Raw genomic sequence first — 15,403 nt, forward strand, 5'->3', positions numbered from 1 at the left:
TCTATTAATCTGCGCTCGATTACTCTGGAACCGAAACAGGATGTAAGTCCCAAAAAACTGAATATTGGAACTGAAACTAAATTGTAGAACTGAAACTGAATGGTGAGAAGTGAAAATGCAATTATATCTTTGCAGGTGGTCTCCTCTCTACAGGAGCTCACTCTGCAGGTGGGGGAGAGATATAGGAGAGGTGGAGAATGAACTCAACCTGGGTGTGTATTGTCTTGTGTAGTTTGGGAGATGAATGGATGATGGGATGGGTGCAGTTTTCTCTGGGGTGGAGTCGGGTGGGCTGCCCCGGACTCTGTTGGGCTGGGCGGTGCTGCTGCTGCGGGCCCCGGTCCGGAGGGGCGTGGGCCCCCTTGCCCTGGCGGGTTCCAGAGAGTGGGGGTGCCTACTGCGGTCAGCGGGGGAGCCGCTTGCCCCTCCCTTTCTTCCCTCCCCATCCTCAGCTGCCTCCCTATTCCCGCTCTACCACACCCACCCACACACGCAGGGCTTGGGGTGCAGGTATGTCACCAGGGTGCAGGGGAGGCACTCCCCCTCTGTCCCCTTCTGGCCGCCTGTGCCTCAATTTTATTCTGCAACCTAGACATCCACATTACTCACACTCTCACATAACACATACATATAGGGCCTTGGGGGTGGGCACGTTTACAGCATCCAGAGGATGGTCGGTGTATTCCAACCCACCTCTGGCGCCGGTGCCCTACCCTCAATTTTAAATGCATATAGACACTAAGGGTTTTCGGGAGGAGCCGGGCTGCTCTCTGAGAGGAAGCAGGAACCATGCTCTGCTGTGTTTTAAATGCACTTTAGAACAGCACACAGCAACACTACATATGAGTGGGCGTAGGGAGGTTTGGGGTCTTCACTCACCCCGGTTCTGTTAGCCGTCAGATTGGGGTCTGGGATGCGGGGCCTCCCTGCTACTGCAGATAAGGAGGTGGTCCGCTTGCCTCCACCCCAGAGAGAAGGGTTACATCTCCTGGGTCTAGGTGCGGCTTGCCCCTCTGGGGGGGTACCTGGGGGGGGGGGTACCTGGACCTGGGATAAAGAGTATGTTTGGGGAGTGTGACTGTCTGCGCAGTGTCTATTTGTGTCTGTCTACACGTTGGGTGAGTGCCGAGTATTTGGTTGTGCATATGGGGTGGGAATGCACGTTTGTGTCCGCGTGCGCCTGTTCGTCTGTGTCTATATGTCAGGTTGGGTCTTAGACTCAACCTCTCTGGGTACATCTCAGGCCCTCCAAAGTACGGAGGCCTATCTCCCCTCACCACACTCCCTGCCGGTGGCTGATGCCCTCAGACGTTGGTGTGTTGGTGGTCCTTGTCGACTGGGGCTGGGCGCTCACTCCTGGTGGACGATTGGCGGGGCCTGGCGCCTGTGGACCGGCAGAGCCCACGGGCACGCCACTGCAACCCCCTCTGGCCTCTTCTCCGTAGCTGCTGGGTGACCTCTCGTTTGGGGCTCTACTCAGCTCTTCCCAGGAGGGTGACACGGTTCCCCCCCTTTTGGTGGTCCTCCTCGGGTCCTCGTACTCTGGGGCCTCTGGATGTCGGGGGCCTGGATCTCCTCCATACCTGCTTCATGCCCTGGGGGACGGGGCTATGGCTCCTCACACTCCCTAGCAGATCGTTACATGGAGAAACCTTTGGAATACAAGCATGCTGATCCACACAGGTATGCACACAGGTAGGGCTGCACGATTAATCGTTAGAAAATCACGATCTTGATTCATACTTATGTGCGATCTCATTTCCAAATGACAACGATAAAAAAAAAAAAAAAAAAAAGACGACGACGATTGTACCGCATTTTGATCCGGGACGTACTCTGCATGAAAACAAGCGCTCACTCTTCCTGCTCAACAAATAACAAGGGCGGAGCTTTATACCACGTGACACAGAAGCTGTGCTGTGCCATGTGATGCTAAAAGTAGCAGGGAAAAAACAACGGAGAGCACATCAGGGATGACGAGAAAGTCACAGGAGAAAATCCGTTCCGGTCAACCACCCAAACATCAATAACGGGAACCTTATACAGCGCTTCCCTAGACCCGTCGAACTCCCGCAGGCACAAAGAAATTACGGAGGCTATCACTTATTTCCTGACCAAAGATATGGCTCCCATCAACACTGTGCAAAACGAGGGATTTAGGAAAATGATCAACACCCTAGACAAACGCTACACAGTGCCGTCCAGCAACTATTTTTCTATTGTGGCACTACCTGCTCTATACACGCAGCGTCGAGCAACGGTGGAGACAGAATTTCAAGCAGTACAACATTTTGCGGCAACAGAAAAACGTGAGACATTTGTTGTTTTTTATGTTTATTTATTGTTTTTATGTTCAGTCTCAACTGTTACGAAGTTGATGTGCAGTTAATAAGTGCAATAAATATTTATACTGGAAAAGAAAATCGTGATCTCAATTCTAAGCCAAAAAATTGTGATTCTCATTTTATGCAAAATCGTGCAGCCCTACACACAGGTGTACACACGGGTGTTCACAGACGCGGACTACACCTTTCTTGGCTGCTGCCTCAAAGCACATTGTGCGCTGTCTATCTTGCGTGCTGCACAATATCGTTTAATATTCAGTATCTACTGATAGTTAGTTTATTGTGATGGTGCTGTATTTATTATGTTGCTCTTTTTCTGTTTGCTTTCTCTTCTGTTTTTTTTTTCTCCATACAGGTGACCCAGGTGTTTTGTTTGTTTCTCTTTCTTTCTTCCCCACTTTCTCACCGTCTCTTCTTCCCTCTGGTTTTCTTTCTCTCCCTCTCTTTCTTTCATTCTTTCTCCCTGTCCTATCCCCCAGTCATGTCTGTCCCGTTGCAACCGAAAATAAAATAAATACATAATTATAATAAAGGTCAATCAAATGGACCAATATGGCAAGGCCATGATGATCCACGTGGTAAAATAAATCCGCTTGGCATCTTTCTTGGCCTTAAGACAACAATTCTGATGGCTAAAGATCCAAACGGGAAACAAACAAAAAAAAGAGAAAAAAAGAAAATGCAATTATTCGAGAGCTGCATTTTTAAAGGATAAAATAAAGTTTCAAAGCAAATGAATTCAGTTTCAGAATATAAAATTCAATTTCAATTAGGTGACGATTCATTTTCAAACCAACACATTCAATTTCAAATTAGGATAATTTGGGATAATTCGAATTCAGTTTTAAAAAGCATTTATTCAAGTTACAATTCAGATTCAATCTGAGCACTTCAAATTTTAATTTAACTTATTCAAATTCAGTTTTTGATGGCACAAAGTTCTGCCCATATGGAGCAACTTCCAGGTACCCACCCAGGGACTCCAAGAAGGCTAAGTACTCTGAACCACCACTCAGCGCATAAGTGCAGATGACAGTCAGGACCCGTTCCCCGACCCAAAGGTGCAGGGAACAAACCCACTTGTCCACTGGGAGAAATCCCAACATACAGGCAATAAGCCGAGAGGATACTAGGATACCCACCCCAGCCCCTCTACAGGAGACTGGTTCCAGAGCCCAAGCCGGTACCTCTCAACCTCACGCACTAACTCGTGCTCCTTACCCACCAGAGAGGTGACATTCCATGTACCAATTGCCAGTCTCAGTAGCCAGGGATCAGTCCGCCAGGGCCTCTGCTCCTGGCTGCCGCCTGGCTCACAATGCACCCAACCCCTACAATGCCTCCTGCGGGTGGTGGGCCTGCAGTTACAAACAGTATCCCTTGTTCCTGATTTTTAGTTCCAAGCACTTCTTATAATGACTTATTACTGGTGAAATTTTGGATATATTAGCTCTTTATAGAGTGAAATTGCAGGGGAGAACATATTCTATAAGCCTTTAATATTTAATAATATTTTAAGCTGTAAAAAAAAAAAAAAACCCATACCTTTTCTTTTTGGTATATGACCAAAAATAAACTTTTGTGAAGAAGAAAAAGTGATAAAGAAATATTCCCTTCAAAATGTATCTTTCCACATGCCAAGAATTTGTCTTGGCTAAATGATTTAATCAAGTAATAGTGAAGCAGTAGTGGCAGAGAGGGTGGCATCAAGTGATGATGGACCAGAAGTGGCTGTAGGAACTAACTGCGGGAGGGCTGTGGCTGGTTATGGGCCTTCAGGTTGAGGTGACATAAATGAAGATGATAGTGCACCAGACGTTTTTTTTTAAACACCAGTGTAGCTTTACATGGCCGATGTTTACTTTTGAAATTATAACCCCCTTGGAACCTTGAAGGTTGGTGCTTTGGTCCTGGATAGCTGTTATAACGCATGAGCCTAAATAATTGGCTTCCAGCTTTCCTCCTTTCCTCTGCTGATTACTTATATTGGCTCTTAAAACCCTGTCACTGACTTTGAAGTCAGCATTTGTTGTTGTCCTTTTTATTTTGTTCTTTGTCTTTTCCACTGCTTTGCTAACATGCTCTTTCACTAGTTCCAAAAGCTGTTTGTTTTGTAAAGTCCTGTTACAACTCTTCCTGCTCACATATGCTTTTGTCAGCCTGTGAAGCAAAAGGGAATTTTTGCCTTGAATCAGAAATCAATCGGTGTCATGAATATTGCCATGATTTCTAGATCGGGGAAAGCAAACAACCTCTGGCTAAGCAGCAGGCACAACACAAAATAGGTAACTTGTCAGTCCAGGACTCTGCAGTCTATTTACACCTACAGGCCAGTCAATGGACACTCTTTCAATGATGAGGATGTACACAGCCTGGACTGGGAGGAAAGCTGATTTGAGCAGAGAGTCAAGGAGGTCATTTGTGTGAAAAGGGAAAAACATCTCTGAAACAAGAAGGGAGCCTAAGGGTATGCTGTGATTGCAGCCATTCCTCAACTCTCTGTGAATATACTTATACTTTACTATACTATACTATATTATATACTATGCTTATTCGTAATTTATGTCATATTTCTGCTATTAATTGCTTGTTATGGATTTTTTTTTTCATGAAGGCCGTGCCCTAGTGCCCTCTATTGACGAGTCACCAGCAGTGCCTAAACCTAAAGCTCACTGAAATTCTTAGGCTTGCACTATTTATCCATGTTAACCAAACACCATATTCAATTTACAGAGCCAACCTTGTATTTCCTTAGGCTACAAACTCATCAAAACAACAAGCATACAATAGTAAACCATAAGCCAGAGAGAGATGGTATATTGCTCAGTGTTATTTACTTCCTGTCTGAAACATTTCCAGGGTGATATGATTACTGCCAGAGGTGAGGAAATACATTATAAAAGAAGAGAGTGAGGCATTGTGTGTTTTCAGTCTCTAGTTTATTTATTAATGATATTAAAGCAGAACATATAGCAATCCTGTAACAATATATCTTTAACTTTAATACATTGGTAGCACTTTCTATTACAGCTCTGTAATAAAGTGGTGACAGAAGGGTAACAAGGGAGAAACAAGAGTATAATAATGTGGTAATTTCTTAGTTGCTACCATGCAATTACCAAAGTAATATAAGTAATATACAAGTAATATCATGGCAGCAACAGTAGTTACAGTTGAGTAATATTACCCTGAAATTTATGTAATAGAATAATAAGAGCCCCAAAACGGGGGGGGGGGGGGGGGGGGGGGTGTAATAATATGGAAATGCAGCTCTGTAATAAAATGGTAATAGCAGGATAACAAAGACAAAACAGGACTGGAATAATGTGGTAATTTCTAAATTATTACCACTCAATTACCTCTGGGGCAGTTTCTGTATAATGAGCAGGAAACAGAGCTGCAAAATGCAAAACTGTCTGTTAGAAAGTGCTGCCAATACATTTTCTTTTTTCCATTTTAATGACAGATGAGTTTTCTGTCAGTGGATGATCTATTTTTCTGTTTGTCACTTAGCTTTTATCACCATACATGACATTATGATAAGTAATTTTTTAGTCATTTTCTAGTACACATACGCTCCAGTTACACAAGTGTACCTTAAATGGACAAATCTGATTTTACAATTCAACCGTAGAACAACCACAGAAAGACAGTTTTCACCTTAAACTATGATGACTCAAGTGCTTCCCACATACAAAACAACAACAACACAGTTTTAAAATTTATATGAATTCATTGTTTTATATTTCTTATGGGGTGATCGTGGCTGAAGAGTTGGCAGTTCGTCTTGTAATCGTAAGGTTGCTGGTTTGAGCCCCAGCTCCGACAGTCTCAGTCGTATTGTCCTTGGGCAAGACATTTCACCCGTTGCCTCCTGGTGGTGGTCAGAGGGCCCGGTGGTGCCCGGCAGCCTCGCCTCTGTCAGTGCGCCCCAGGGCAGCTGTGGCTACAATGTAGCTTGCCATCACCAGTGGGTGGATGACTGAATGTATAAAGCACTTTGGGGTCCTTAGGGACTAAGTAAAACGCTATACAAATACAGGCCATTTACTATTTTATCATTTACTTTACAAACACAGGCAGGTGACAGCTTAAGTGCCATTCTGACTTGGTCATTTTAACCCAAAGAGGTTTTGACTTCAATTTGAATGTAATAATAATTTAGATTATTGACCCTATCTCAGAAACAGAAGGAATCAGTCTTTCACTTCTCATATTTACTTATTTGTTCTTAACCAGGGGACAAATCAGTGCATGTTTAAATGTAATCCAAAAAAAATCAGTTCAAGCTAAACAACTCTTTAACCTCTTCAGTGAATGTCATACATAAGGACAAAACAGCCAAACAATCCAAACAATTTCAACTACACAGTTGGATGTTTGTTTTTGATTTTTGTTTTGATCTAGTGAAGTTTAGTTGGAGTTTTCATTGTTTTTAATGCAACCAGAAAAAATTTCCTATTCTCAACAACTTCAGCCTCCACGGTTTATCAAAGTCAGATTTAGAGGTTCAACTTCTTTTCATTAAAAGGTCTCTACATAAGATGTGTAGAATACTGCATAGCATCACATAACACATAAGAGACATAAGGCTTTAAAAAATGTTTTGCTTTCTAAGCTATGCTTTGTACATTGGAAAGCTGGACAGAAAGGCAGCAGTTTCTGTCCTGAATAAAATCCTGCAGCATGCCACATTGCCATTTGTTTGCTCTCTCTCAAGGCAAACATTAGTTTTTTTTCATAAATCAAAGTAAAAAAAAAGAGGTGATGTCCTGACCAGAGAGTTCTCTTGTGGTCACCTAATGCAATGGTTGATGATCAGAGGACATAGCTGCATGGTGGTTCTCTTCAGTAGCCTTTCATGGCAATGCCTCCTCCAGTGTCATTACGTTGGACCTGATGGATCATGAAGATGGTAATAAGCAGGCCCAGTAGCTATAAAGACAGGTAGATGAACAGGGGGTTAGTTCACAAAAAAGGTAGGCGATAATATTAAAAAACTACAGTTCAACAGCACTGGTGGTGAAGCCCGCTGAGGATGACAATGATGTAAATGCTGCAGCTCCAACACGGCAATTACTAGCTTTTACTCAGAAGCTGAAGAGGAATTACCAGCTTTGTTGCTAATAAAGCGGTCAACGTGCTACCTGTATTTATGTGCTACACAATGATGTATAGTCGACACACTTGAGAAGGATTCATGTCTCAGTGCTTGACAGTGGTGTGGCTCAACAAAAAAACAGACCTTTAAAAGCAAAAGGATAAAGAAAATATCATTCCTCTCAGTTTAAATATTTTAAATGTTTTGTTTTTTATTGTAAATAAAACATGGGTTTATCACATCTGAAAATCAAATTTAAAAAGCAAATTAACATGGGAACTTGGAATGTAGTTTTGTGGGTCAACATGCAAATAACTCACGTATACTATTGCGCCCATACTTGTGTTAATCATAAAGAATTATTACCAGCAAATATCCACTGGAAATGCAGTCATGACCAAAGGTTTTGGCAGTTGAACTGTCTGTTTTTCTTGGGCTTTCCCTTTTCCCTTTTCAGTTTTTATTTTTATTTTTTCACATTTCTTTGATAGAGTGAAGCTAAGCCTTGAAGGTACAGTAACAACATTACTAAGGAATGAACACTAATAACATTAAACAGTATTTAGCAACAAAAATGTAATCATGTATGCAAATAAGCTAAGATTCTAGCAAATGTCTGAAAAAGCATCTTAGAAATGCTACTAAGAGTTTTAATTTCCAAGATTTTTTTAAAATAAAATAAGATCTTAAAGAACAATGGAGTCACAGTGATATACAGTGATAACCTGTGACAATAAATGAAAACAACAGTGAAGCTTACTGCTGTCACAGCAAATCCAAAGAAGAAGCCCAAAGCGATCTTGAAGAAAATGTCTACCACCGAAAACATGACGTCACCGCAGGACTGCAGAAGAGAATGGAAGATAGTTATTACATGGAAATCTATCAGAATGGCAGACTGTAGTGTTTGGATTAGCTGATAGGGGTTGGGGGATTAAATACCTGTGCAAAGACTTGCTGTGGGCCTCTGGTTCCCTGTAAGAAAACAAGAGGATATTGTGTATTCAAATAGAAACAGTTCATTATTAACTTTCAGATACATGTTATAAAATATAAATTACTGTAGGGCAAAACACAGTTACATTTGTCAATGTGGAATGGATGGCTGCAAAATTACTCAACTTGTAATTTCAAAGTGACAATCTGACACTAATTTCACGCAAAAAGCTTCTTTAGCCAGGAGGTGTATATTATGTCAGAGCCAGGCACAACTCTTAATTGCTCAAGACTTTGGGTGTCTGCCACGGTGATAGTTACTGGATCCTGTTCAGGGAGGTTGCTGTGGTCTGCTCTTAGTCCCACTAGCCACTGAGCATTGTTGTAATGTGTTGTCTCCTTCTTCCATATGCTCTTCCAGTATTGCTCTGTTTCTAGCCTTGGTGGTGCTGTTCTCACATTGTTCCCCTGCCACACGCCTTAGATGGTTCTGTGGAGAACAGCTGGTTAATTCTCCTGCCTTGCATCTCTCTTGTATACCTCCTCAAGTGGCTGGCCAAGGCTGTGAGTCTTTGTTTGTCAGTTTTCTAGGCATCAGGTATGGACAGTACTTGTTAGGCACCTTCTTCATCACAGCTTTCTGCAGCTCAGATATTTTGCTAACTCCCTTCTATGCTACCTTGATCTTGGCCTCTTGTCTCCTTCTCGATGGAGGGTACTGCTCCTTGTGGCTGTTCATCTTGTAGCCAGGGAGCTCAGTGATCACTGCTGCCAGAGAGTAGATCGATTGGTTTTGGTTATGGTCACAGTAGGGATTGCCCACAGTGCTGTATTCACATATTTTGTTGTTCAGAGGGTATTTCACATAGCCTTGGTAATCGACCCGGTGAGCTGTTCTCGCCTTCAATGTAGCAGTTGTTCTTCTTGCTTGGTACCCAATCCAGAGGGTGGAGATGATGATATCTCCCCCCTGACCTAATTTTCTGGCTTCCCCTTGCCGTAGCATTTGCAGTGTACCTTGTCAATCTCTAGTTGTGATGGTAGTTTCTTCTTCTGGATGTTGGAAAACTAAGCTACTAGTTGTTTCACCATTAGTGTAGATAGCAGAATTAGTCATTTCCTGATATTCTTTGTTTTTTTCTTAAAATCCAGTTTTATTTTACAAAACTAACCTGAGGTCTGGTTTTGCATGAGGAATATCCTCCATATCCCAGATTTGAAGGACTGCATTCACAGGAATTGGGAATTTCCTCACCCCAGTCGTTAGCGCTCACTATTCCACAGCATTTCATCTGTTAACACATAAGAGAATGACTTCAAATAATTGAAAATACTTAATGAAGTTCTGCACTAATGTAAATGTGTCAATAAAGTAACTATAATGTAATTATTAAAAAACAATTCAGTCGAAAAATAATTAATAAAAGGTTTTCTGTGTAAGGTGGAGTCAAAAAGTTACTTGACACCAAGCATAAAAAGAAAAAAATATTATCTGACTAAAATTTCAGTTCAGTCCAGTTCATTTTTATTTCAAACGTGTATATTTGCCATCATTTTGTCATATCATTCCATTCTTTTGTTTGAAAAGGAATAGACAGAAGTATACACTTATTTGGCCCTACCCCCACAAATTTTACATCTCATTCATTTAGTTTTCTTTTAGTCTCAAATTAAACAAATTTGGTTGATCTCCCCTATCAGGGTTGGACCTTGATCACTTCTGAGCCCTTCCAGTACCACTGCTATTCAGATCACTACCTGCAAGTCCTGTATTGACTACTTGTACAAGTAAATTTGGGATTTCACCACACTTGAGCAGACATTGGACATGACCCTCTGTATCCTCGCTATTCTGGCTATATTGGCTATATTGGCTATTCTGTTCTATTTGATTCTACTGTCATCAGGTTAATAGTACAAAGAACATTACAGATTGCTGTAAGGCTTCAAGCATATCTCTCAAGGATGGTTCTTTCATGTAGGGCTCTGCTAGTTCACTAGAGGTACTGTAGAAGATAGTCTTTGTCTGCAAAGAAAAAAAGAATATATTTAGTATCACGGTAAACAGATGAGAAGCTATATTATCAACAAGACAGACAGAGAAGGACAAAAATCTCAAATATGCAATGAATGAATACCCAAAAACAAGAATAATTAAAGTAGAAAAGAAAACAAATTCTATTTCTAAAATTATTTACTGGCTTCTTTTAATTCACTGATGAATTTCCCACAAGAAACATTACTAATATTTTCCATACTATCCATTAGGTCCTATGGTCATGTCCAATTAGGACAATTCATTAATACAGGCAATTGTTAATGTGTGTGATAGTGTTATTAAGGTGGAAAGAAAAAAAGGAATAAATAATTAAAACTATGTTGCTGAGAGAAAGGCAAGGGTTTTTTTATTTTTATTTCAGACACAGACAGAAAAGGAAGGCCACTAGATAACAGTAGTAACTGTAACAGAAACACAGATGTAAAGTAATACAAAGAAAGAGAGAAAATGTGATGAAAAAAACTTGCATCAAGAAAAATTATTGGACAGGCAGAGAGGAGAAGAGATCACCTGGTTTCTTTGGACCGCTACAACGATGCCAAAAATCATCATGATGATCATTCCAATGCCCATAAATCCTGCAAACTGTACATGAAGGAATGTTAAGAACATTAAAAGAATCATCACTTTGTTCTTGTTTTGTTCATTGTGAAATTAAAAGCAACAAAAAATAAACAGGTATCACATCATTATCTTGTTTGATGCAGGGGTCCTGTACTTACTATTTTGAGGACGAGGGCTTTCTCAGAGCAGGCAGCGTAGATTCCCAGGGAGGAGACACCAAGGACACCAATGGCAAAAACCCATGACCAGCCCAAGCCTGGCATACCAAATGCTGACAACTGCTCGAGAAAGAACAGGAAACAACACAAACATTGCATTGATCCTTACTTCTTGGAATAAGCAAAAGCAAACACAGTTATCAGTAACATGCTAGACATGAATCTCTGGTTCACATCAGATTGAGTCTAATATCTGTGCCATCTAGCCATGCTACCATAGATCATAAGGCAAGCATTTCAAAACCTAAACCAGGCCATGCCAGGACCATCCAGTAAGTCACATTCAGTGAAGAGGCCATCCACTGTAGTACCTTCTCGGGTTAGAATAAATTTGCAGTTGTTAGGCTTAACTAGCACAACATCAAATTTACTGAAGTTTTAGTAAAGAACAGGTCGAATCAGACAGTGTTAACAGACATTTATAAAACTGTAAAGTTGTAGTCACAGTCTTCGTTCTGTGAAGCAAAGACAGCAGTGTGTGGATTAGTCATTTTTAAAATGACGTAAAATGTGAGGGTTGTCCACTGGGAGCGCTGTGGAACACACCAAAAGCAGATCAGCAGGCAAAGACATCAGTGGAGACATCCTCTCTGCTTTAAAGCCTCAAACTTTCCTTTCTGATTAAGATTATAATTATGGTGCATGAGGTGACCGTGAGCCATCTCTCAGTTATGCTGCTTTCCATAATGCACTGAGCACTTTTCTGCTGCTCCAGTCCTTCCAGCAGCAATGTGATTTCATTCTGCACATGGCAGTTTATAGAAAACTGTTTATGTAAAATATATAACTTAAAAATGGTTATTGATATTAAAACTACTCTTTTGTTACACAATAACAGAAAGTTGAAATACATTGTGTAGGGCAAAAACACAAACTGGTTCATACTGGAGCATATATATGGATATCAAATTTCAACTCATTAACAATGAACATCGTGGAGACTGTTATCCCCCAGATGACTGCCAGACTCACAGGCTACAGGATATGACTGTAAAACCTGATTACAAGTCCTGGAAATGAACTGGAGAAAAAAGAGAAAAAAACTGTAGATAAACAAACAAAAAAACACTATTTCATTTAGTGACAACAATGAGCCAAAACATGTACTCCATTAAAAGCTCTGTGTTTCTGGTTTGACAATTTTGTCAGAGCCAAGCTGTAATTACTGTTACAGAGAAAATGAGTTGTGAGAGCGTTAACTTCCCCCAGGCAGCATCTGTTCTGTGTTAAGAGCAGAAATGAGAGCCTCCACTACATCTGGACAGCTGCCTGATTCTATATAAACACGCCGAGTCCTTCACGTCGGCTGAATCTAAACATTTCAAAATGAGTGTTTTCCATTTCACGTGCGTGCTTTTAGAGAATTATTGTATACACATCATGTCCTGACTAAATCTGGTTCGGGGCTCAATGCAAACCAGCTGCTTTTGTCTTTTGAGTGTTTGTTTCAAAGCATTACTGAACTCTGTTTTTATAGAACTCTTTCTTATCAGTACAGAACAAAGATCCAACCATAACCTGTCATGACTTTAAGAGTGGTTCATGATTAAGTCAACACAGATAAACACTTGATTATTGTATCACCTGATGAAGGCAAATTAAAAACACAACTTGCAGTGAGTGTTTACCGAAAATAGATACTAAGCAAGGGGGGAATTATTCTGGCTTAAAGCCAGACCTGATTTATTATTCCAGACTTTGACAGGAAGACGGCCACATGGTTTATGTAAGAACAGAAGAAAAAACATCTGGAGTGGGAGAGTTGTTTTTATGGTTGGGCTTTCATAGGTTAACCACAAGAGGAGTAGCTGTTCTCTATTACCTATGCTACGTTATGACAGTCAACGGCAGGGAGTTGAGAGTGGTATCAAAGCTGGACACATGAACTAATATCAGTGAAAACAGACTTATGATACTGATTAGTCCAAAAGTGTCTGTAGGCAGACTAAAGAAATTTAAATAGTGTGGTCCTTGTGATTTTAGTTCTTTGTTGAAGGGTGACATATAATCATGATATTTCCGCTTGGCTTTCTTTCTAAGCTCCGTATGTATGAGCCTAATAAAATCAACACGTTGAATAATCAAAGCATCACTGTGGAAATCCCAATTCCACTGAAGGTATTTTTGGCTAAAAAATATCATTCGCCTTTCTTTTATTCTGTGTCAACAGAGATGTAGTTGATGTTTACCTGCACAGCCATGGCAGTCGCCCTTACTGCCAAGTAAATCAGCACACATCCCAGGATCTGTGGAAACCGAATCACAGTGTTCAGTTTGTGTTTAACAAAATTAAAGCTCCAAGTATGGTGGACTAAGTGTGCTAAAAAAACCATTTACAATAAAGGCTTTGTAAACAGTGCACTAAGACATAATTAATAATAAAAAGTGATTATCTTATTTTAAAACTGAAACTTGCATGGTTCAGCCAGGGAAAACCTGCCACATTTCAGCGCTTCAGCCATTTTACACCTTTAAAGCATGTCAGCCATTTTAGGTTACACAATCTCTCTTCCTGAGATGTGTAATCCTGCATGCAACCGTTAAGAGCTTTTGTCACTTCTACACTGCACAACCTGAGGGCGACAAAGCTAAAAACCTGATCAGAGACTTCCTCAGGCCTAGGCATGTTTCCTGGCTGGTGAAAACACCCAAGAAACATGGATCTGAAACTGTTCCAGACCCAGGCTATTATTATTCTAAAAGTAATTTAATATAAGATTTTTGTTTTATGTAATTTGATTTTAAAAACTGTTTTTTCAAAACATTATTACAAGTAAATGTTTGTTTGTTTGCATGTTTTGTGTAAATGGATGGAAATAAAATCAATAAGTATGAATAAAAAGAAAAACCTCTGTGTTAAAAATTGAAAATTAATTATCTTTTAAACCACATTTCTCATTTTATTCTGTTTGACTGCACAAGCTCATTGTTTTTTTGTATTTTTTAAAATCATTTTTAGTTCTCTTACTACAAAGACGTTAAAAGGCTAATCAAAGCAAAAACAGCTTCTTCAAACTCCACCTTGTTTTCCCCCACCCTGCCTTTTTTCCATTAGGGTAAGCTAAAAAAAATAATTAACAAAGGAGAGGAGAAGCTGCTCGGTGGTTGGCTGGTGGAGTGAAATATGACCCTGTTTTCTTCTGCTTTGTGTGTGGGGGGGGCTTTTTACTGGAAATTACTGAGCTGAGCAGTTAACCACATTTGTATTTGATTGCTGTTTTGGAAAAATATTTTGAACATTGAAGCATGTCTTCATTAATATGATCAAATTTGATGATCATATTTTGTTTTTGTTTTTTTTAGTATAGTACAACAATTTTAGTTAAAGCTGAAGGTATTTTTTCCTAGTTCATCCTTTTTTTTTAGCATGTAGGAGTAGGAGCTATTCACAGCAACTTCATGGCTTTACTTTGTTTGTTTTTGTTTTTTACAAAGTTTTTTCTTGTTATTTTAGTTATATTTACATATTTGAAATAAACTCTATTCTGTTCTACTCTATAACATAACGTACGTAAAATCGTCCTGGAAAACTGAACAAAACACAAAAATATTTTTTAAAGTTTAAAATTAAATTAGAAAGAACGTTTTGACTTACCATAAACAGCACATTGAAGAAAATAAAAATGCACTTGATGCATCCATTAATTTTCCCCATTTTCACTTTTTAGAGAGTGTCTCACAGGAGGTGAAGCAGTGAGGTTGTAGCTCAGAATGTAATGATGTACAGGTTTGCGTGCTCTGATAAACTCCGCAGACAGAGAATGTAAGGGGAAGTAACATACAAAGAGCTGCCCTGTAGCCAAGCCCTCGTGTGTACGGGACAACCTCCTCAGACATGCACTAATAGAAAAAACTCAACTTTAAACTGGAGCTTGAAAACTGGAAACAAAGCAGAAAAAAGGCTGATTATAAAACTGCAGTAAGCATAAAGCAAAAGATTAAAGTTCTGTTATTTGGTTTTACAGTTTTTCTTGATTGCTTAAACACTATAACCAGGCCTCTAAACTAAAATTTCAAAACCGTAACGCTACTGTTCAAAAAGCTCACCCATTTCCCTGAACTATAAACACTATTCCCTGCTTTGACACATGACTCAAATTTGGTGAACTGTTACTGCAAAACTCTACACACAAATCCCTACATTTTACAGTGCTTACACCATGTAGTCATTTAGAAAGCA

The 15,403-nt window shown here is 40.1% G+C and overlaps 1 protein-coding gene across 1 annotated transcript; it reads right to left on the minus strand.

Annotated features, from left to right (window-relative positions):
- Window positions 1-5,387: 5,387 nt before the first annotated feature.
- On the minus strand, window positions 5,388-14,980 carry LOC146649651 (tetraspanin-8-like). Its single transcript, XM_085387174.1, has 9 exons — window positions 14,819-14,980; window positions 13,413-13,469; window positions 11,164-11,283; window positions 10,952-11,026; window positions 10,313-10,408; window positions 9,555-9,674; window positions 8,389-8,421; window positions 8,207-8,290; window positions 5,388-7,280 (listed from the first exon to the last, which is right to left on the minus strand). Exons 1-9 carry the CDS (start codon window positions 14,876-14,878, stop codon window positions 7,194-7,196), a joined length of 732 nt encoding a protein of 243 aa, XP_085243300.1. The 5' UTR covers window positions 14,879-14,980; the 3' UTR covers window positions 5,388-7,193.
- Between the last annotated feature and the right edge of the window lie 423 nt (window positions 14,981-15,403).

The sequence above is a fragment of the Rhamphochromis longiceps genome, linkage group LG17 (assembly GCF_057381845.1).
Source record: "Rhamphochromis longiceps isolate RC_006_pf linkage group LG17, R_longiceps_female_GT1.1, whole genome shotgun sequence".
In the NCBI taxonomy this organism is placed as follows: Eukaryota; Metazoa; Chordata; class Actinopteri; order Cichliformes; family Cichlidae; genus Rhamphochromis; species Rhamphochromis longiceps.